General features: G+C 46.3%; 1 protein-coding gene across 6 annotated transcripts in view; it reads left to right on the forward strand.

Annotated features, from left to right (window-relative positions):
• The window catches only part of LOC149355467 (uncharacterized), a 109556-nt gene that overhangs the window by 16722 nt on the left and 70540 nt on the right, over positions 1 to 22294 (forward strand). Inside the window, exons 3-10 of one of the 6 annotated variants that reach the window (XM_089583808.1) lie at positions 1480 to 1635; positions 7047 to 7109; positions 7195 to 7226; positions 7862 to 8001; positions 9520 to 9581; positions 15132 to 15221; positions 18489 to 18503; positions 21028 to 21111. In XM_089583808.1, the coding sequence (XP_089439934.1) occupies positions 15161 to 15221; positions 18489 to 18503; positions 21028 to 21111 (160 nt within the window). In that variant the 5' untranslated portion in view covers positions 1480 to 1635; positions 7047 to 7109; positions 7195 to 7226; ... (1 more) ...; positions 9520 to 9581; positions 15132 to 15160. Of the gene's footprint in view, positions 1 to 1479; positions 1636 to 7046; positions 7227 to 7861; positions 8002 to 9519; positions 9582 to 15131; positions 15222 to 18488; positions 18504 to 21027; positions 21112 to 22294 lie in introns of all 6 variants that reach the window. The other 5 variants (XM_089583804.1, XM_089583803.1, XM_089583807.1 and 2 more) reach the window with 5 other exon arrangements.

The raw sequence follows: 22294 nt of genomic DNA on the forward strand, positions 1-22294 counted from the left end.
TAATGTCAAGGCTGCGACTTTTTAGACGTGCTCTGTGTAGCCATGCAAGTGCTTCTAAACCCTGTTGAGACATGCAATGAGATAATAGTAAGCCAGTTTCCTTCCCACTGGCCCTTCATTGTTCGCAGCGACTGGCAAATGCTGATGCGAAATGACGCTGATGTTGGTATACTTAGTGCGTCTGAAATGAGTCAGAGGCGACTGTGTAGTGCTTGTGTTTTTCTTTGTGTTTTTAAGTGCGATAGCACTGTGAGCAACGGCTATTAAGTGCACATGTATACAGGAATAATCTCCAGTCACTCAGTGTGCTTCGTAACATGATGGCGTTTTTCTGCTGCCCAGCTGGCGCTATTGCTTTTGATCATTGCATGTGTATGCCTAGTCCCTTATGTTATGCTGACTACACAGAGGATCTGGCCCCTACATTCCCTTGGCATTCATGCTGTACTCTGCGTGCAAAGACTAAGTTGCTTGGGTCTGTGCCATGTGTTTGGATAGCCGGTCCTTTCTCCACTCGTGAGGTATACGGTTGAGCGATTGAGCGGACAAGTAAAAAGAAAAGGTACTCGTTATGACATACATGGAGGAAGCCAACAGAGACCGAAACCAAGGGGCATAGGGGATGTTATCTTTTTTTTTTTATGCAGTAGGTAGCCTTTGGCGGTCTTGTTGCCATAGGTAGCATGAGAGGGCTCTCGTCCTCACGGTTCGATCACGTTTCACATGGCACTCACGGTAATGCAGCACCTACTACTTCCACCGCTATGGACAAGGGTGGCGCTGGCACTCAGGACTCGGTTACACAACACACCATGCACTACACATAAACAACCCCGAAAGCAGCAGAGTGGAGATAAATTTGCTGAGCAACAGCCTCGAAAATTGGAGCTTGAGGGTTTGGGTCTCATCGGCGGCTTGTGGTTGGTTTTTGTTATGCTTTGTAATCAATTGTATTTGAGCCATAATACAATTAAACGATTAACCTTTCATTGATCAACACCACTCTGAGCTGTCCTGTGTGTGACGACCTGAACCTGGAATACAAGCTGTGCTCCGCACCCAAATATAGCTTTCTTATGCTTACATTTTTCCAAAAATAGCACTGTCATCTTCACCTTTTTTGTCATCAGCCAGTCGAATGGAAGAGGCAAGCGTCAATCCTATGACATAACTGAATCAGGGACAAAATTTGATTGCTTACAGAAACATGTTGGCTGTAGGGAGGTGGTAAAGGGGAGGAGCAGGGGCAGCTTCATTATCTAGGTATCAAAACTACCACGACCAGAGTGCATGCAGTGGCTTAGGACTTAGCAATGGGGAAACTTTTACTAAGACATTTTCCAGCACAGCTGCTGTATATCATTCGCTTTGATTTATACTGTGCTATTTTTTTGTTAACCAGACAGAATGGCTGTCCGGAGAATGTGCACCAGTTGGCACAAAAGGTTTTTCAAAACGCTATCGCTTTTCTTTGCGCAGAGTTGGAGGCATGAACGCGGGCGTCTTCCGAGAACCAGTCTGTGCACACGCCATGAAGTCCCAGCTTCCCAGGAGAACCCCGGTGGCTTGTCTCAACGTTGGATTGGAGAATGCTGTACACTGGGCAGCGCTTGCACTGCAGTGGTACTGCACATGGTAAAGTTGACCGTAGAGAAGAGGGTGTCCTCTTCTGTTGGCAGTGGTTGTGGCACGAATGGTGCCTCCATGAACTTGCTATTCTATTCTTGGGAGGGGCTAATTGGTGCAGTCCAATGTGACTGTCTTGTTCAAATGGCCCCGCGGTTGCTAGGCCTCGTCACTCAAGAGCTCTGCTCTGCCAGCTCAGGAGTCCGGGTGGAGAAAGTCACGGCTCATGTGCCCTTCATCTCCACAGCTGACACGGCTCCTGCATGCTCCTTTTGTCCTTCTGCTGAAGGTGAACAGGAATTGGGTGGTCCATTTTTATTGATATGTCCTTCAGTGCACTTGAGACAGTATCTTGCCCCTTAGCTACCCCGCCTGACGAGTGTGCCTTTGAAAAGTTCCTGCTCGTGTGCGTTCCTTCCACAAAAACAAAGTAGCCTTGGCCAGCGGCGTTTCATACAGCATCCGAATGTTGTCCTACAAAGACCCAGAAAGTCTGTTTATTGCACTTTCTCCCTGCAGCACTTTATGGTATGGCTCAGTTTTCCCACTGTCGTTTTATAGTATTTTAGTGTGATAGCACAAATGGGTCACTTGCGATACAGGCGTGCATGTCAGGATAAGACCTGGTGAGGAACAGGAGCGGGGCAGGAGAGGAGTAGAGGGGAGGAGTGGAGCGGGAAGGAGACGCACGCGCGTTGATTGGAGGAGGCAGAGAAGGTCACGTGGCGCAGCAAAGCAGCTGGTTCGGGGGTCGGTGGTGCGCACTGCACTCCATGTCAGTACTTCTTTGCAGCACTACCAAAGCTGCAGTGAATGCACAGGTGATGTTCTGACACTGCCAAATGTAGTTCCTGCATAAAATCAACATATGAGCACATACGGGATAGTGTGGAGTGCGCATACGCCAAACGCTATTTGGAATCGAGCCTGAACGTACGCTCACATTACTTGCGGCATTTGCCGAATTTAGCATGCATGGCTCTTGCATACGCTAAAATATTGTTTCCAAAATGCCGGTGCCCTTCGAGGCAGGACCTCTCGCTTGGAACTAAATTCATCGTTGTTACTGCCACTTTCCGTACTCTCAATTGCCGTAATTGGGACACTGGGATTTCGCTTCGTCTAATCTCAACTGTAACAAAACGTAAGAGCTATAAACTTGGTTTATTTTTTATTTAGAGAGACGATCCCACTGCTTCTAGGCCTAAAGAGAAGCGTTGGTTTGTGGGAAAAAGTGTTTCTCTTCTAACAAGATGGCACCACAAGACTGAGCTTATCTTTGCGTCTGTGAACACGCTGAACTAATTGTGGGAATGCGACAAAGGGCGCAAAGTTTTGCAAGATGCTTTTGTTTAGCATACGTAAGCATGCATACACTTCCATATCTGCGTACGCAGCGAGCAGATATGCAGACGGCGATGAACAGAGGGATGCATTTAACGTCTCCTCCTGATTTGCTGAGGTGGTCTCTACCTTGTATACTGCTGCAAGGTACTTATGAAATGGATTATAGGACGAGAGGAGGGTCACATCACTGGCGACATATGCTATGTGAAGCGGACTGCTCCTGCACTTGCTTCGCACATGCTTTGTGCTTGCCTCACGAGCACTTTAAGCAGATGTGTTAAGCAGATGTGTAGATGTAACTGCCATACTGATTACGTGATGTAATTAAAACACCAGTAAAACGCAGCTCTGCAACATGAAATTGTATTACCGAGAAGAGTGCGAGGCAAACAGACAGGAGTGCGTGGCTGCTACCGATTGCGATGCAAGGAGAGAACCCTGACAACTCACCCGGTCAGCCAAGGTCATTGTGCGCGTTCAGAGCATACGGCGACGAGCAGCGGCTTTGTCTCCACTTGCACTTTCTCACCGCCGGCTGTGGATATTCCTACACAGGCCCCATGCTAGTGAAGGAGCTTAGTGAAAGGCGGGAGCCTGAACGGAGGTGGTGATGGTGGCATAAATCTACACATGAGTTTAGGGAGCTTAGACTATAGAGAGGGTCATTCGTTTGATCTAGCAGTGGGAGGGGTCGAAGTGCACAGCGAAGTGGTGGCGGCAGTTATGGGAGCAATGGGTGGTCGGGGGTTTCAGGGTGTGGCAGGTGACTGCGTTGTTTGTTGCCAGGAGAGAACGGTCAAAAGAAAATGAGAAAACGCCAAAAATGGTTGTGATTGATTGGAAAACATGCATAGATCTAGTGTTTCGGAACAGGTGTCTTAGTTGAAGGTGTTTCCTGCTTGTCAAATTACCTTACCAATCACAAAACAGTGTTTGTACTGTTCAAACCTGAGCATTGTCAACCACAGTTGGATATGGAAACATACCTTGGAGATGCGAGGTCTTTGTACATTGTAAAGATGTCATAAGATGTACATCTAACATGTTCACCAAAATTTCGCCACAGAGTTTTTCGTAGCTAGGGGTGCTTTCGCACATATAATGCATTTACAAGCAGGGTTAAATCGTCAATTAATTTTTTTTAATCATTGCTTTTTGTTTGGATAAATGGAGCAAACATGCAAGAAATCGCTAAGAACTACTTGTGCGAGTTCGTGTTCTTTTCTCCTCTTCAGAGTGTATGTGAGGTAATGTGGGCCCGAAAGAAAGGTTTCCAACCAGCCCCTCTTAAGGCTATGTCTTGAAACAATAAATGGCCCACTTTGTCTATATTTGAGCAGAATGCATAAAGCAAGCAATGTAAATAAGCAGGTAATTGATTAGCAAGAACCCGTATGTCTGATGCGATATGTACAGCTCAGGCTACGGTAAGCTGATCATGATTGCACTAGTTAACAAATTCGTCCATCCATCATATGGGTCGACATCATAGTTTTGAAAACTGAAAAAAGAAAGTTGACATTGGAGTGTCTTATTGCCAGCCCGATGAAAGCACTAAACTGCAAACATTTGATTAGGGTGACCGGCACAGCGTGTGGCCATGAGAAATGTGTCAGTTTAAAATCACTGCATTTGCCCTCCGGATAAAGAAAACTTTTGTACGAAAGTGTTCAAGACGTGAAATGGCAGCACATTGCTTTCATTATGTTGCTGTTCTCAGCATCCCTGGTATTGTTCATGAGCAGCAGTAATTTATTGACATATCTTGTATTTATCCTTGGCAGGAAAATGTTTAATTTTCATGCTTTTTCTTAAAATTCTCTGAGAACAAGTGCAAGGTAAATGATCAGGCGGATCAGTACTCAAAACGTCATTTCGGGAGCACAGAAATTTGACATGGACAGAGTGACATATGCACGAGAGCTACTTCCAACTTCCAGCTATCGCTGTACTGATTTGAATGAAACACATGTGGCCAGCTCCTATGGAACCACCATTCGGAAAATATTTGCTTCTACCTCCTTGCTGTGTGCCGGCCTCATGCTAGGATTCCTGCACATGCTCCTCCATAGCTCCAAGCAAACACTGGAGCCTCCAGAAGAGTGTGATAGGGGCTTAGTTGGATGACATTCTGTAAACACAAAAACTGTGCAAAGGACGGGACATACACAAAAGCACATAGCAAGATTTGACTTCCATCCACTTAGGGAATTTCTCGGCATGACGAGGTGATTGTGTGTTTGAGGCGCTTGCACGTTGTTTTGAAGAGGGACGAAGGCGCTGGTGCAATAAGCCAGTTATTCTGGGCTTGCCCTGTGTGCTGCTTCTCTTTTTGAGTCCCGTCCTTTGGGTAGTTTTCAAGTTTATTGACTGCGACCTCCCCTTTCGCTGCTGGAGGTCTCCTCATTCCACCCAGACTCTTCGTGCCAGGCATCCAAAGCCGCCGCAGCACCAGCCTCGTTTTTGGTGCCCGAACCGCATGTATCTGATTTCCATTCATTTCGGTCAAAAGCTTAACCCTTTCAGGCGCTTTGTACGCAATCATGTGTACAGCTAACTCACAGCTTTCTCTGGGAGGCTGGTGCACCTAGCAGTGATATCATTGTTCCAGTCAAGCACCCTACTTGTCGCAAATAAGTTGGTTTTTTATGCCTCGTAGCAAACGCAGTAAGTAATATTTCACTCAAAAGTTAGCTTGGTAGCACTTTGTCCACCATTTTTGTCCAGACAGATTTTGTTGCAAGTGAAAACATTGATTGTTATTGCTCAATTTCGGGTGTAATGTGCATCTTCGAAACGCAAAATGATTCCACGATTCCTGGGATGCTTACCTGACACATGAGAACATTTCGATGTTGCTATTTCTAACAAATCTGTCGCTTTGTACAAAATTCTGCACATCATTGTAAGAACTTACCCGCTGGGCTTTCACGCTCAAAAACTAACAAACTCCCTTTCTTGAGGCTTACTTAGATGAAAAAAATAATTGATTTCAATAAAATGAAAAATGGCGCCTAAAAGGGTTAAGGGGACTTTTGTTTCTTCAAAGCTTTGCTTTCCAGAAATTCTAGCCCATGACTGTGATCTGTATAGAATTTTGATGCAAATATAAGCGGGAAAGAAATGAAAAATGCTAGAGCTCATCAGTGTTGTTTTGTTTAGCCAATATTTTCAGAGCTGGTTTGTCCCGACTTGTCCACAGTCAACCTTTGGAGCATTTGAGTAGCTTTGGCTCTCTGCTATTTTGTTACCCTCCAAGCAGCAAAAAAAAAAAATGAAGGGAGCCTGGTTTCCAATGATGCTCGCTCGAATGATACCAGCTGATACCAGAATGATACCAGCTCGAATTACGGGGACAAAAAGAACGCATTTGCAGCGTCATGTAAATTGCTTTTGACATTCCTCCCCCTGACCAACTGTGCCATAAAATACTTCCGATCCTCTCCTCATGCTTTGCTGTGCTTTCCCATCATTCAGTGTTGGGGCAGTCGCGTTTAGCTCTGCGTGACCGGGAAGTGTGTCCCGCCCCTCCAGGGCACAGCGGCAGATGCATTTTGGCGGGTGCATGGCGTACACCTGTTCTATAAGAATATGCTGTCAAACGTAGAGGGCGATCAAAAATAGGACCTCGAAGGGGTTTGATGTGCTACTCGAAACGATGAGCCGTGGGTACGCCGGCGAAAATCATGCAAGGACTTCATTTTTTCACATGACTGTAACCACGCTATACCAGAGAGCCTTTCCAGGCTTTTTTCTTAAAAGTGAATTGCTACAAACATGCCTTACTGCTGCCAGATATTACCTAAGTTTCCTACCACAAGTGCTATTGGGCCATAGCCCGCACCAAATTTCTAGTTTCTGTGTTTACACACGCCCTCGATCTGTGAGGGCTCAAAATCTGATCCCTAGTAAACAGTATATGGGTTGACTCAAAAGAATTTTTTGTAGCATTTTTGGTTGTCTTTATATACAGGAGAAGAGTTTCATTCTAGAAGCATGAATTTCGTGCATTTGTTCATCACTCGCTGTTGTGCCGCAAATTTAACGGTCCTGTGCTCTAAAATTTGTTGCAGCTGTCACTCACACGGTCCTCGTTACGTCCAGGAGAGGCCAGAAGAGGCGCAAAGCCTGTCTGTGTGAGTGCCTACAAGCGATCTTGGTCGTGAAGATGAAGTTGAGCCATGATAGAGCCGTCACCCACGCAGTCCTCTTTACGTCCAGGGGAGGCCAGAAGAGGAGCAAAGCCTGTCGGTGTAAGTGCCTACAAGCGATCTTAGTCGTGAAGATGAAGTTGAGCCACGATTATTTGAGGTCTCTTTGCTAGTACTAACAATGAAAGCAGCTAAAGAGGTCAAGGATAGGTCATTCCTTTCAGTCATTAAAGCTTTGGAAGGATATCTGTCCCTGACATATGCAATTTTTAACACCACCATTCCAAAGAAATTGCATTTTTCGACTTGAGTCCATATAAAACATTATTTAGGGCCATTTTCATCTCTGAGTCTTAGGAATTATCATGAAATTTTGCTACAAGGGATCTTTGTAGTCTCAAAAGGTGCCTTTTCGCTGGCATAACTGCTTTTTATTGACTCTTCAGCAGCACAGTAGCTTAGTGAACTCGCCTGACTTATTTTAGAGCGCAGCTCTTTGGCGTCCGTTCCTGGGTTTCGCGTCGGCGTCGGCCTCGTAACCAGCTCCGCCCCCAATGTCACGCTTTTCAATTGGTCGAAATGCTCGTGACGTCACAGTGCGCGAATTTCAAATGGGGCCAATTGTACATTGGCTAGTAACCATGCAACCAATCAAAGGGATCGTATAGTGATGCTGCAACTAAGTTGGACTGAGTTTAGTTAATTGCTTAATTAATCAATTATCCTAATTCTTATAGAGGAGGATGAAGAGGTCAGAAGAAAAGAAAAGAAAGACGCGCGCCACAGCGACAACAGCGTCCGCGGAAGGAGACGCTGCTGAAAAAAACAGATAAGTACGAAGCCGCGTTCCCTCCACCACCACGAACTTCCGCACTCGGTAAGATGTTGCTCGTTTCATATACGTTGTGTCGAACATCCTAGACAGTTCCAACAATTGACAGGTTAATGACAGAACACGATGGATAGAAATACAAGAATATAAATATGAAATAGCCTAATTAACCTTTCTAGTTAGACCGCATAAATCAATAAAACCGAGAACGAAATTGGTCGAGTTGGGGAATCGAACCAGGGTCTCCGGAGTGCGATACGAGCACGCTAGCCACTCCGTAATGCCAGCTGAATGGTTTGGAATGAACAAAGGCGCGTCTAGCTAATACGGCGTCTTCGTTCACTCCCATCTTCCCCCTTTCCCTTACGGCGAGGTGCAGGTGTCCACCCAGATATGCGAGAGAGATACATTTCCTTTCCTCAGAAAATAAATTTACCGTACAGCCGAATTGGCGATGGCATTCTGTGGACTCCCTGGCAGCGTTGCAAGACGCTGTTGCGTTCCACTCTTACAGGCGAAGCTTAACATGTTAACCACACATCAGTAACACACGCAGACAGCCAATGGACGCGTCATTCGCTGGCAGCACTTGATTCATCATTCACAACCACATTCTTAACGTACGCTCCCTTGCCACACATGCCAAGGACGTACACCACGATCACATTCTGCGCCATTCCTCTGTAGTTTGCTTTGCTGAAACCTGGATGGATCCCGAAGAGCCTCTCGAAATCATAGATTTCCTATACTGCTGTGGTGCTCGCAGAGACCACAACAGAGCGGCGGGAGTCGCTATCTACTTGCGCACAGGTCTCTCTGCAATACCAGTCGAAATGTTTGGCACGTCACATGAAGTTGGCGAACTGTGCGCCGCAAAGTTGCCCAACGGCTTGCTGGTAGTAGCTGCCTACTTCGCCCCTACCGCACTCACGAAAGACGTCGTGCACTTCCTGCAACTCGCATTAACCGTCCATCGATCCACGCCGATGTTAGTAGTGGGGGACTTTAATGTTGACATAAGGACAAACAGCAATTTCCTAACACTTATGCGGGAGAACATCCCGTTCCTCTCGCTCGTAACGCGTTCCTCTCGCTCGTAACGCGTCCCGCGGCTGGGACAACCTCGCGAGGCACTTGTATAGATCTCGTCTTTGAGAATCAAGCATTGGTGTACCAAGTCGAACATATATCAGTCTATTTCTCCAACCACAAAGCTTCCTTCATGACTGTCAAGAACTGTTAGTGGAGTCTTTGTTAAAGGAATACGTGTGAAAAATAAAAAAAAAATTCTGTGATAGCGCATACATGTGTTGCTCGATTTCTTTGCCTCAATCTATCGAAAAGGTGAAACAGCTTATTTGCTGCGCTCAAATTTCGCATTAGGAAGTAACGTAATCGTCGGTAATTTTTTGTTGTAGATGCTTTTTCTTTCAGATTTTTTTTATTCCGAGTGCTTTAATTCTTTCTATAAGACCCCCCAAATACAATAAATATTGAAATGGCTTGTATTTGAAACTTTTAAAAGAATTTAAAACTTGCATCTCTCTGTTTCTTCCTTTTCAGCTCCACTGCAACTGAGAACCCCTCAGTTTTTCTTGTTGCCTTCCCCATTCTGAACTTCAGTGGTGAGTATCCATCAAATTGTTTGTTTCCTTCTTTCAGAAGGATGCAGGTGATGTTTAAACACTGGAGTGCAAATTTTTCCGGGAGGGATTTGAATCGGATAAGATGGGCTGCAAAAGCCTAAGAAGCCAAACGGCATAAAGACAAGTGCTCCCTAGATACAGTTGACGACCGAAGATTCGGACGCCTGATTTTTCAGACATGCTTGATTATTCGGACTTCTTCGCGGCACCGCAACATGGCCCATAGAGCCAATGTGTGAGAGCGCTTGAAATTTTGGACGCACCGCAACTGACCACTCGGTTTTTCGGACCTCGCTCGCACTCGCCGCCAGTACCCAAGCCGCCATATAATGTGTACAGTGGAACCTCATTAATTCAAACTGCAGGAGTGATCGAAAACTTGATCAAACAAAACAAAATTCAAGCTTAAAGGGACACTGAGGAGAAATTGAAGTTGGCTTCTATCGACAGAATTCTAGCTCCTGATTACAAAAACGCCACTCATACTGACAACAAAGCTTTTGTAACGTAGAAAAGAGCAAGAACCAAAATACAGGTATCGCTGCCACAGGCCAAACTCACAAGTACAAGCATGATGATGTCATAGGACAAAACAGTGTTGCTAGAACCAATGCTTCTAGTAACACTGGGACACGAGAAGCCATGAATCACTGAGGCGCAGCCAATGCATGTGCAAATCTTATTGACGTTGCCATATGGCGCCACGTACCCAGCAGCTACGCGCGCGCCTGCAGCATTGGGACCAATCAGTGCCTGCTCATCGGCTGTAGGCGGCTCCCGGTATTACGCTGATGGTAACAAGGTACACGGTATGCTAAAGGTATTTCTTTGCGAGAACTTCGTTGACGACTTCGAGAACGGGATCCATCGTAACGCTGGCAAAACGCGGTGCAAACGTAAACGAAGCGACGGTAGCGACGGCCGCACTAGCCGATAGATGCCTTCAACGTGCGGCCGGCGGTAGCTTTCTTTTCGGCTGCTGCTAGGCCGCTCTGCTGGCCGTCAGAAACCACGGAGTCTGTGTTACGTCATGTGGACGTCATGTTTCACGTCACTTAGTCCTGTGTCGTCATGGGAGAATCCCAAGTTTGAATCAGAGCGGCAGGAAAAACTTTTCAACTTCGAATCCAAATTTCTTAGAAATAAATGCATCTTTCGCTGCCGGCCAAGTGGCAACAAAGCCATGAAATGCCGAACTATCGGATTTTGCTATAAAAAAAAATATTAATAGAGCTCTCCTCACTGTCCCTTTAAAGGGAGCCTCTTAACTTGCGATGCTGAAATTCTGCGCGAGTCGGCAAGTTGCACTTGCGTGTTTTCGAATTCGTACTGTTCTTGAATGTCTTCTGCCGCACGAACTTGAACTGTAGTCTGAGTTCACGGAACTCATCTGTGCCGAGTCTTTCGTCCCGAATACGAAACGCGAATACGATCGCGAAGGCTACGCGCACGCCGTGGCCTCCGCGATCGAAGCGCGCTTTGGGCGCGGCGCCGGAGCAGATGCGCCGTGGCCGCCGCGATCTGCTCCGGCGCCGCGCTGTTCACGGAGGCCACGAGCGCGCACAGGAGCTTCCAAGTGCCGTCTATGGATGGTGCCCGAGGCCGTGATCATCTTCATCGTCAACTTTTTTCTCCGCCGCGATTTTCTGCTATTCACATCGGCATCAGTAGCGCGTGTTAGCGCGTTCGCCGTAATAGTTGTGATTGTGGCTTTCGCGTGCTGCCGCCGAGCTTTGCATTTTTAGCGCGATGGGCAAGCACCTTAAGCTACACGGCTGGGAGTTAGCGCTCGAACACGGCAAGCGTGCGGCGGGCAGGACATTCGACGTGCCCGAGAAGTGCGTCTGATGATGGTACAACCAAAAGAGAAACACAAGCTGCAAAAAGCGCGCTTTCCGAGGCAAGCCGTGCGAGTTTCCCGAACTGGAAGAAGAGCTGCTCCTCTATGTGATTGAATTTCAGAACAACGGCTACACGTTCACAGCGGACATGCTGCGCGGCTTCTTTTGGGATAAGCGTGCACCAGACCATAGCACCAGCTCAAGAGTCGAAATACTCCTTGGGTAGCGATTGAACGTAGAATAAATGTCGCTCATTCCCTGGTTGGTGTGTTTTTACTTACAAAAATTTTTTTTCGCACATCGCTTGTACGGGCCACACCCCAAAAATTGGCCCTCGAATTTGGGAAAAAAAAGTGCGGCCCTTATACGCGTTTATACGGTGTGTCGCGTGACGAAATATAGTCATGAGGAGCTTTAGAATATGTGCAATACAATTGGCCGCTTTCTCTGGCGTACTGTTAATAAGTTCGTGATTTTTTCGGTAAAATTTGATTTTCCGGACTGCCCGATTTTTCGGTCGTTTTCGCGGTCCCTAGAGAGTCCGAAAAATCGGTCGTCGACTGTATATGTATTTCCCGTATACGTTTCAAAGGCAGAGGATGTTCATGTACTCATTTGTGAACGTGTGGAAATTTCTCGGTTGAATTAGTGAATTGGCATTGTTTTTCAGCTTAGACATATACTGAAAGATTCAGACTCGACTCGGCTATTATATCAAGCGCTTAAAAGTCCAAGCTGATGGTCTACGGGACCTGCGTACATGCTGCGCTCCCTGGAGGTTGGGGAACAGAACCTGAAGTTTGGCTGTGCGAATAAGACTCGTCTTTTTTTTTTAAATAGCTTCAACTACATGTACGCCATCTGCGTGGTTCCAAGGAGCAGCGTTAGGAGAAGACGCGCTGCTGCCATGCATCCTGTGGACGACTGAAACCGCACTGAGTGTGCAAATCAATAGAATAATTAAACCAATTTGCAGTTTCAGCATATAAACGAAAACAACACAAAATGAAACACCTGCCTAAAGCTACCTCTTACAACCCGCGAGGTTTCATTGTCCGAGGGCACATGCTATTTGGAATCAGTTTCTTTTTTAAGGGGGGATGTGGGGATCAGATCACAAAAATCGTGAAAAAAGTTGATTTTTGAAAAGTACACTTTTTGGGACCTCCAACACTGTTTCTATGTTCTACTGAAATATTTCACCCAAAAATAAACTTTGAGCACTCCAAATAAATATATTTGTTGGCATCTACACATAGACAGTGTGCTAGCTTAGGACTTTCAGGCTTGTTTTCTCGAAAGTTTGTTTTGAGCTGAACACCTTGCTCGTGGAAAGCGTAGCACAGCAATGGGTGCATGGATTTTTACCTTGTTTGTTTTGTTGTGATCACTGAAATGTGGTCTGCGTCGAGACAGTCTCAGATTTACCATTTAGGCTCACATGTTTTTATTACATGGTAATTTGAGCATGATACATTCTAAACATAAAAGAAGGTGCATATTGTGTCCTTTATAAAAAAGAGCAGAGAAATTAAAAAAAAATTAAGTCTTGATTTACACCACACTTCTTAGTAAATATTAAAAGCATTTACAGAGCTGTGGCCCGTTTTTTGTCATGCTAGGCCTCCCATAAGCAAGCAACATGGGGACAACATATGAACAATGATAAAAGAGAAACTACTAAAGCTGTCATTGTGAAACTTTATATCTGATTGTTTCATACTGTTTTAAGCCAGTCTGCCAAATTTTATCACTCCAAGTTGAAAAATAGAAAAGTTTCCTTCGATCCCCTCATCCCCCCTTAACATTTTGTCCATGGAACATCATGTATTATCAGCCTCAGTTGCACGGTTGCTAGAAACGAACGAGAGGAAAACTTCAGAAAGCATGCCGAAGTGCTCATTGCAGCATGTAATATGGGTGCCACTGGGCTTTCACAACAGTGCATAGGCAGACGCAGGTGAGACTACGATCAGTGGTGATCTGGGGTAGTACTGGCGAGGCTGGCACGATTGTCGGTGCAGGCCAGCTCGCAGCTCTGGCCATCTTGCTCAGAATCGGCGCCAAATGCGGCGCGCTGCCTCTGACTGCATCTGTGCTTGCAGGCAGCACCACTTCGATCGCGTTCAGGCTTCCAAAGCTTTGGAAAAGGACTGGAAGGGTTGGCACTATGTGAAGTTCATCCCGCAGTTCACCCCCGACAGCCTCTCTTCTCACTCTGACGATGCGCGTACCTGCAAAAAGACTCATTCGCACTTACGGCGGAAAACATGAGCAGTATGGGCCCGATTTCATTTCATTGGTTGATGATTGGAGCTCTCTTTTCACTCTTGCAGACACTGAGTGGAGGCGGGAGCGTAGGGTACGAAGGCATTTTTTGGCCACTTTGCTTCATTAGGATGTCGAACAGCATTTCTTTCCGCAACAAGCCACCTAGCAGGTGACTGTCGCTGTATCTGCAGTTCGTCTTTGTGCCTACTGCTCGTAACATTGAACGTACAGTCTTTTCCAAAAGTAACCCGGCACAGGTGGTTTGTTTCTTAGCCGCGTAGCGAAGCACTCATGGCCGCCCTTAAAGGTGCACTGAAGAGGATTCTGAACATGTCTTTTTGCCGCGGGAACTCGATCTACACGTTCCTAGCATTCTTAGAAACTGCAACTTATTGCCCTGTATGGCCGATTTCCCTAATTAAAACGAATTAACGTCCGGCTCCCGCCCTTTTTTTTTAATTCTGCCTCGTACGATGGGCGGAGTCGACCAACGCGTGAAGTTCCTTTCATCCAGCTCCGTAGAGGCTTTGCTTTCGCTTTATTTTGTTTTTTAGGTTTGCATGAATAAATAGTTTCATTCGCAGATAATATAGCCGCAAAATAAGCCCGCAGAAATAAAAATACGCACGGACTATTTGCTACTGCGGACTACTACGTATTACTCCGCCGGTGGCAGAGCGGCAAGCCGCCACGGGACTGGGTGAAAGGCACTCCACGTGTTGGTCGACTCCGCCCACCGTACGAGGCAGAATTAAAAAAGAAAGGGCGGGAGCCGGCCGTTAATTCGATTTAATTAGGGAAATCGGCCACACAGGGCAATAAGTACCTGTTTCTAAGAATGCTAGGAACATGTAGATCGAGTTCCCGCGGCAAAAAAACAAGTTCAGATTCCTCTTCAGTGCACCCTTAAGCTCTGATTCTGTGCAAAGAAAGGTGACACCTTGCCCTTACATTATGGCCCCGTTCGGTCTTTAGGGCTGCTGTAAATGCTCCGTTATATGTTTGAGAAGCAAAAACCTGTTGCTCGGTTACTTATGGCAAAGGGGGTACATGAATGTGGAATACGTCAATGAGGTTTTAGTTTGTGTACCTATAAGGTCGGCTTGACGCCGCCGCGATGGCTCAGTGGTTATGGCGCCCGACTGCTGACCAGAAAAACGCGGGTTCGATCCCAGCTGCGGCAGTTGAATTTCGATGGAGGCGAAATTCTAGAGGCCCCTGTACTGTACGGCATCCCTCGTAGCCTCAGTCCCTTTGGGACGTTAAACCTCCATAAACCTATAAGGTCTGCTTGTGCCAATATCTGAAAATGCAGTACTTTTAACTGTTTGCAGGAACGCTGCTACTGCGTCGCGCCTGTACACTGTTTTCTTTGTTGTGTGCCAATGTACACGGGCCGATGTTGGTCTCTTTGCAGGCTGCTTCAAGTGTGGCGAGGAGGGTCACATGAGCAGGGATTGCCCCAACCCCGGCTCATCCGGAGGTGGAGGAGGTGGTGGCGGCAGAGGTGAGCACGCTGTTGAAGTTTCATCAGAGTAGCAGAGTTGGCTAGTTCATGTGTGTCCACCTTACCAAATGCTGAAAGAAGACTAGCTACAGCACACTTGCTGGTGGTCGTTCGAAGTCTTCGGTTTAATATTTTTACATGTGTTGTATTTCTACATGTGTTGTTGGCTGTTATATGCAAGAATTTCATTCAGTGGCATTTTCTTGTGCTCTCAAAAGGGGATGAGGGTCTTTAAAGGCAAAAATCTGCGGAAATATCAATTTTTCAATATTTGGATTCACGTGGTTTTTTCCTATAAGGTCTGGAGGCCTGTGTTTTTTTTTTTTTAAATTGCCAATAAATATGCTGCCACGGCGCTGGGACTGACGAGGATGCTTGTTCAATTCAAGTCCAGCTGCCATAATGTGGTTGCTCTTGTTTGACAGTGCAGCTTGCTCGCTTTCTTTCGCGCCAATGTGGCACTCAGGGGAACCTGCTCGAAGCAGAGAAAAGTGCCAGAAACAAAACAGAAGCTGGCTCACGATTGGCTGCTTTGTACCACATGGTGAAACTGGAGCTTTATTGGTTAGATTTTCCCATCACTTTGTCTCGTTTGAGTGTGTGGGTTTCTACGTGGACACAGGCCACCACCCACCGCAGGTTCGAGCTTCGCACGAGCCAAGGGCCCCGATCAGCCGTCACCACACACACACTGGGACACCGCTGCAGCTCACTCAACCTCCGCTGGGAGGAGAGCGATTCGCCACAAAGAAATAGGCCTCCAAGTTCACCAAGGAGACGTTTATTCGCGTCGTCCTTCAGCAGATACACACACACTCAATCGTCACCCCGTCCCGGGGGCGCGCGAGGAGCAAGGCTCCGCTGCGCGCACGAAGCGACTCGAGTAATGTGCGCCGCTAGCACGCCCCTGCAGGAGAATGTCCCCGCGGCAGTGCTGTGATCTCTCTCTCGTGTCGACCGTTGGGCCGGTTGTGAGAGAGAGTGGGCATTCAACGCAAGGTACGCCTGTCAGAGGTCGCTGGACCCCGCTGGACAGGCTCGAGCCGCTGCAGGTCAGAGGACACGTGCGGGCGAGCTCGAGTAAGCACTGGTCCGAACGGCAAAGGCCGGCACGGACAAACAGTAACGTACGCACCTTACGCTGTCTCGGAGGGATCTCTCTCTCTGGGCCCCGCTCGGACGGTCGCGGGGTGCGCGGCCGCCCAAAGCGGGTCCCAAATTCCCGCCAAAAGGCGCCAATGGCAAAGGCCCTTGGGGAGCCGGGGCAGAGCTGTGGCTAAATGACAGTGATTAGTCACCCAGCCGCCTCTCCACCGCCTGAGGCGGGAGCAAGGGAGAGAGGAGAAAAAACGCTGGAGGCCGGTACCGCCGCGCAAAGGCGATGGCGGAAAGCCAGGATTCCCACAAGTGCCACCGTTTTGAAAACTTCATCAGTGTTAACAATCGCACAGTCGGAACAGAAGCCTGCGATGTCGATAAATGTGTAAAAAATAGGCAGCGGAGTGAAGGGAAAACTGTGTGCGCCGGTGATGACTGGCACTAGTGTAGGGTTGAGAGCTGCATATGTGTGCACAATCAGGCGAAGGTTTTAATCCATGGTCCCTTGCAGCTTTCATTGGCGGTGCTTACAGCTAGTGATTAAGGGGGGGACCCTGGTCTTGAAAAGAATTTTATTAATCTAGTTATGAAATTTTCAGGCCACATGTATTTTTGTGTGCTGATTTTAGATATGCCATTAATTTCGTGTAAAACAATTCCTTGAGCACTTGTGCAATTTTTATGGAAGTATTTTGCGGAAAGTTTTGAAGAAAATTTGCTGCAGGAAACTCGCTGAAATGCATGCCATTGGGTTCTCTTGACACCAAGGAATCCAGTAAGGGTAAAATTATCATCCTGGCTCTCATAGAACATGAGTAATCGGGGACTGAAGCTGCCACTTCAGAAACAGGAATACAGTCGATCCCGGATATATAGAACCCGGATATATCGAATTATTGCCTATATCGAACAGATGTAGAATCCCCTTGGGAATCTCATGCAAAAGTATAGCAAATTTGTTTACGTTTATCGAACTCCTGTGCACCCTATATTTGATATATCGAACTCCGTGCCATGCCGAGCCCCAGCAAGTGCGCTTCTCCCAGTATGTGCCACCCTGGAAGTGGGCTTCTTCCACTAGCGCGCGCTCCTGCAAATGGGCTTCTCCTAATAAGAGTTCACGTGGCGCTGGCCTTGGACAGCTGCGCTCTTAGTCACGTGATGGGAACTTTGTGGGGGGTGTGAAAGGAAATGGGAATGGCCATAAGGAGCTGGGAAGAGGGAAACCGTGCTGGCCGCAGGCCTGCAGACGCCTAATTTCTGATGCTCACATCGTGGCTGACATCATCGATACCGAGGAAGCGGACCCGAGCAGTGACGAAGATTGTGCGAAGAGGCCCAGCCGCCATGCACTGCGGCTGAACTTGCATCCGCATTCAGCGTCATTCGTCGCTGTTGTGGCGCAATGGAGGGCACTGGACTTTCTCATTTGGATACTATCAACAAGCTTGAGGACAGCTTAATGAACTGCATGGTGCAGAGGAAGAGGCAAGCAAAGCTCACTGACTTTTTTCTTGCGAAATAAAGCGCGCTGATCGTGGAGTTGTGCTTTCGTTTTTGTGGACTTAAGAGGAGTAAATCGGGAAGTTCCCACTTGCTACGATCCCGGGAAATTGTCCGAGATTTGCGCAATTTTAAAATAAGCGTCTAATAGGCATATTTTATATTTCGAATTATTGATATATCGAACTTTTTCGTGATCCCCTTCGAGTTCGATATATCCGGGATCGACTGTACACACTTTCCTTCTCATTTCTGAAGCGACAACTTCAAAACTCTATAACTTAAGTTCTATGATAGACAGGAAGACAATTTCACCCTTACTGTATTCCTTGGTGTCAAGAGAACACAATGGCATGTATTTCAGCGAGTTTCATGGAGCAAATTTTCTACAAAACTTTTCACAAAACACTTGCATAAAAGTTGCACAAGTGGTCAAGGAATTCTTTTACATGAAATTAAATGACATATCTAGAATCGGCACACAAAAAATACACGTTGCTTGAAAATTTCATAACTATGACTTCATTACTAAAATTTTTTTTTCAAGACCAGGGTCCCCCTTGAGGGGGGACATCCCTCTTAGAACAATTTTTATTTATGGACAGATTTACACCAAATTTTCACTGTTTGTACATTTTCATGTGCTGATTCTAAAACTGCAAACAGTTTCCCCCTGCAGCAGTAAGTTTTGTATTTATCATGAAAAATGTCTTTTGTTTGGAGGAAGTTTGGTTAATTAACATAAGACTTTGTGGAGAAGATTACTATTTATAAATGATCTAGAATCACCAAGGAGTGCAGTAAGGCATAAAACAGCATTCTAGGACGACTTGGACGAAAGTTACAGCAGGTCAAACATGACAGAGAAAAAGCTCATTTCGACTACTGAGACAAAGGATTTATTTCCAAAATTTTCCTGAGAAAGCAGTAGTTCAAATTTAGCCTTATTGCACAACCTGTGCATTTATCTTTCTAGCACAAAAAGAATTGTAGTAATAGCTAATATAGAATTGAAGATATCGCTCCTCCAAAATTGTGTGCATGCTAAAATTTCAGTTTTGAGAAATCGAAAAAAACGTTTTTGGCATATCTTTGTGGCACTAAGGGTAACTAGAAATCACTGAAGTGAGTTCTGGCTGGTTTCTGATATAAAAGCACCATTTCCCGTCGACATAACTGCGGTTGCAATAAGCAAATTGCCGGCGAGTAGATGGAATTGTTTGGAGGAGTGCCTTTGCACTGTGACTTCCCCCAAGCTGCAGCGCGCGATTCTACCTCACGACGGCGCTGTGATTGCAGTCAGCCCCTAACAAACGAGATGTGCTCTTTGCTCATCTTGCCCCTCAAAACATTGAGAAGCAAATTTATTTCGTCAAGGTTTCCCATTCCGCGCTTTGTGGGACGCCGTTTCGCGGCCGCCACGATTACGCTGTCTGTACGCGGCAGGAATCGCCCTGATCAGGTTATCAGGTCATCACGAAGCGCTTCATCGCTGATTATAGATCTATACCTTTTGCTCCCTCAGGATGAGTGTTCAATCCTCGCTGTCATGCTAAGCATCGCAGGTTACGGCGTTATTGGACCGTCGTGGAGCGTGGCTGCTGAATGTAGACACAAGGATGCAACGATACAGCGTTCCCAGCGCGCTTCGTATCAATATCTTTTAGTGCTTTTTGATTAAGACTTGCGTAAATTGAAATATTTCGCACTTAGCGCCTGACAAACCTCACTTCGCCGTGACAGTGGGACTGCCCGACCCACACAAAATGGCGCCGGGCTGCAAACGGTCAATGCCGTCAACCAACCAAAAGTCGCCATTTTGGTCACGTGATTTTGAGAACCAATAGCAGAGCACGTTTTGCCCAATTTTGTTTCTTTGTTTGCCGCTGCTTGGGCTTGCTCATAGTTGCCAACCGGAATATGGAAATAGCCTGAATCGAGACCTTTCAAACGAAACCAAAATGGCGCCGGCGGAGCGCGTATTTTTCGAACTGCGGGCAGTCAAAGTTCTGTGCGATTAGACCGCAATTTAAAGGGCCCCGCGCGCGGTTTCACGTCTTTGGAACGCTATAACTCATGAATTAGGCGGTATTTTTCAACAAAAATTCGTAGATAGCTGCGCAATCACCTCAGTATCGCGAAAATGAAAAGATTGAAAATGCGATTTTTTGACCAATTTTCGGCCGCAAAGAGCAGGGTCCCCCCTTAAAGAGAAAAGCTGGCAAAAAGCAAATCAGCCAGTTTCTCAGCATCTGTGTGCTAGTGAGCAGTGTGAACAGGAACCTTTGGATTGCACATGATGCGAGTCAGAGATGACTCTGGCTGGCAGTAGCAGTTTGTTAAAAAAACCCCAGGTGGTCGAAATTTCGGAGCCCTTCACTGCGGCGTCCCTCATAGCCTGAGTCACTTTGGGACGTTAAACCCCAACCAGCCCGTGTACTGTGCGATGCCAGTGCACGTTACAGAACCCCAGGTGGTCGAAATTTCGGAGCCCTTCACTGCGGCGTCCCTCATAGCCTGAGTCGCTTTGGGACGTTAAACCCCAACCAGCCCGTGTACTGTGCAATGTCAGTGCACGTTACAGAACCCCAGGTGGTCGAAATTTCGGAGCCCTTCACTGCGGCGTCCCTCATAGCCTGAGTCGCTTTGGGACATTAAACCCCAACCAGCCCGTGTACTGTGCGATGTCATTGCACGTTACAGAACCCCAGGTGGTCGAAATTTCGGAGCCCTTCACTGCGGCGTCCCTCATAGCCTGAGTCGCTTTGGGACGTTAAACCCCATAAACCAAACCAACCAAACCCCTATAAACTAGAAACCAGAATCTAAGGTTTTACTGTAATTTGCGCTACATTACTATTCCATCACACCGTAGTGAAAGAAAATCCACTGCCTGGAATGAAAATTGTCATTTGCATGCAGTTTTCACTCACTCAGACGACCATTGCCTGTTTCTTTTTTAACAAAATAATTTGATGCGACGTTATTTGGACCTTTTTCCAGTCCCTTGAGTTTCCATTTGCCATGATATCACTAAATTAGGGAACCAGCGCATTACTGAACTTTTTCTTTTGAGTAAACATATCTGTGCATCTTGCTACCTTTTACACTGTTTTCTTTGTTGTGTGCCAATACACACGGGCCCCTTTTACGCTGTTTTCCTTGTTTCGCATTGCACACGGGCCGATGTTGGATCTATTTGCAGGCTGCTTCAAGTGTGGTGAGGAGGGTCACATGAGCAGGGACTGCCCCAATCCTGGCTCATCCGGAGGCGGTGGTGGCGGCAGAGGTGAGCACGCTGTTGCCGGCTTCATTTAGAGTAGCAGATTCGGCTAGTTCATGTGTGTCCACCTTGGCTACAGGACACTTGGCTGGGTCGGCATTCTTAGCCTGAGGATCAGTTCATGACCAAAGCTACAAAAGCAGTCATCGCTGAAGCCTTGACTTTAAGGGGGGACACTGGTCTTGAAAAAAAAATTTTTATTAATGAAGTCACAGTTACGAAATCTTCAGGGAATATGTATTTTTGTGTGCCGATTCTAAATATGTCATTTAATTTCACGTAAAACAATTCCTTGAGCACATGCACATGTTATGCAGGTATTTTGCGGAGAGTTTTGAAGAAAATTTGCTGCGGGAAACTCGCTGAAATGTATGCCATTATGTTCTCTTTACACCAAGGAATGCAATAAGGGTGGAATTGTCTTCCTGCCTATCATAGAACTTGAGTTATAGAGTTTTGAAGTTGTCGCTTCAGAAATGAGAATGAAAGTGTGTATTCCTGTTTCTGAAGTGGCAGCTTCAGTACCCTATAACTCAAGTTCTATGAGAGCCAGGATGACAATTTCACCCTTACTGTATTCCTTGGTGTCAAGAGAACACAATGGCATGTATTTCAGCGAGTTTCATGGAGCAAATTTTCTACAAAACTTTCCACAAAACACTTGCATAAAAGTTGCACAAGTGGTCAAGGAATTCTTTTACATGAAATTAAATGACATATCTAGAATCGGCACACAAAAAATACACGTTGCTGGAAAATTTCATAACTATGACTTCATTACTAAAATTTTTTTTTCAAGACCAGGGTCCCCCCTTGAGGGGGGACACCCCTCTTAGAACAATTTTTATTTATGGACAGATTTACACCAAATTTTCACTGTTTGTACATTTTCATGTGCTGATTCTAAAAATGCAAACAGTTTCCCCCTGCAGCAGTAAGTTTTGTATTTATCATGAAAAATGTCTTGTTTGGAGGAAGTTTGGTTAATTAACATAAGACTTTGTGGAGAAGATTACTATTTATAAATGATCTAGAATCACCAAGGAGTGCAGTAAGGCATAAAAGAGCATTCTAGGACGACTTGGATGAAAGTTACAGCAGGTCAAACATGACAGAGAAAAAGCTCATTTCGACTACTGAGACAAAGGATTTATTTCCAAAATTTCCCTGAGAAAGCAGTAGTTCAAAT

This window comes from Amblyomma mixtum, chromosome 3 (assembly GCF_055824585.1).
Source record: "Amblyomma mixtum isolate Tamu chromosome 3, ASM5582458v1, whole genome shotgun sequence".
NCBI lineage: Eukaryota > Metazoa > Arthropoda > Arachnida > Ixodida > Ixodidae > Amblyomma > Amblyomma mixtum.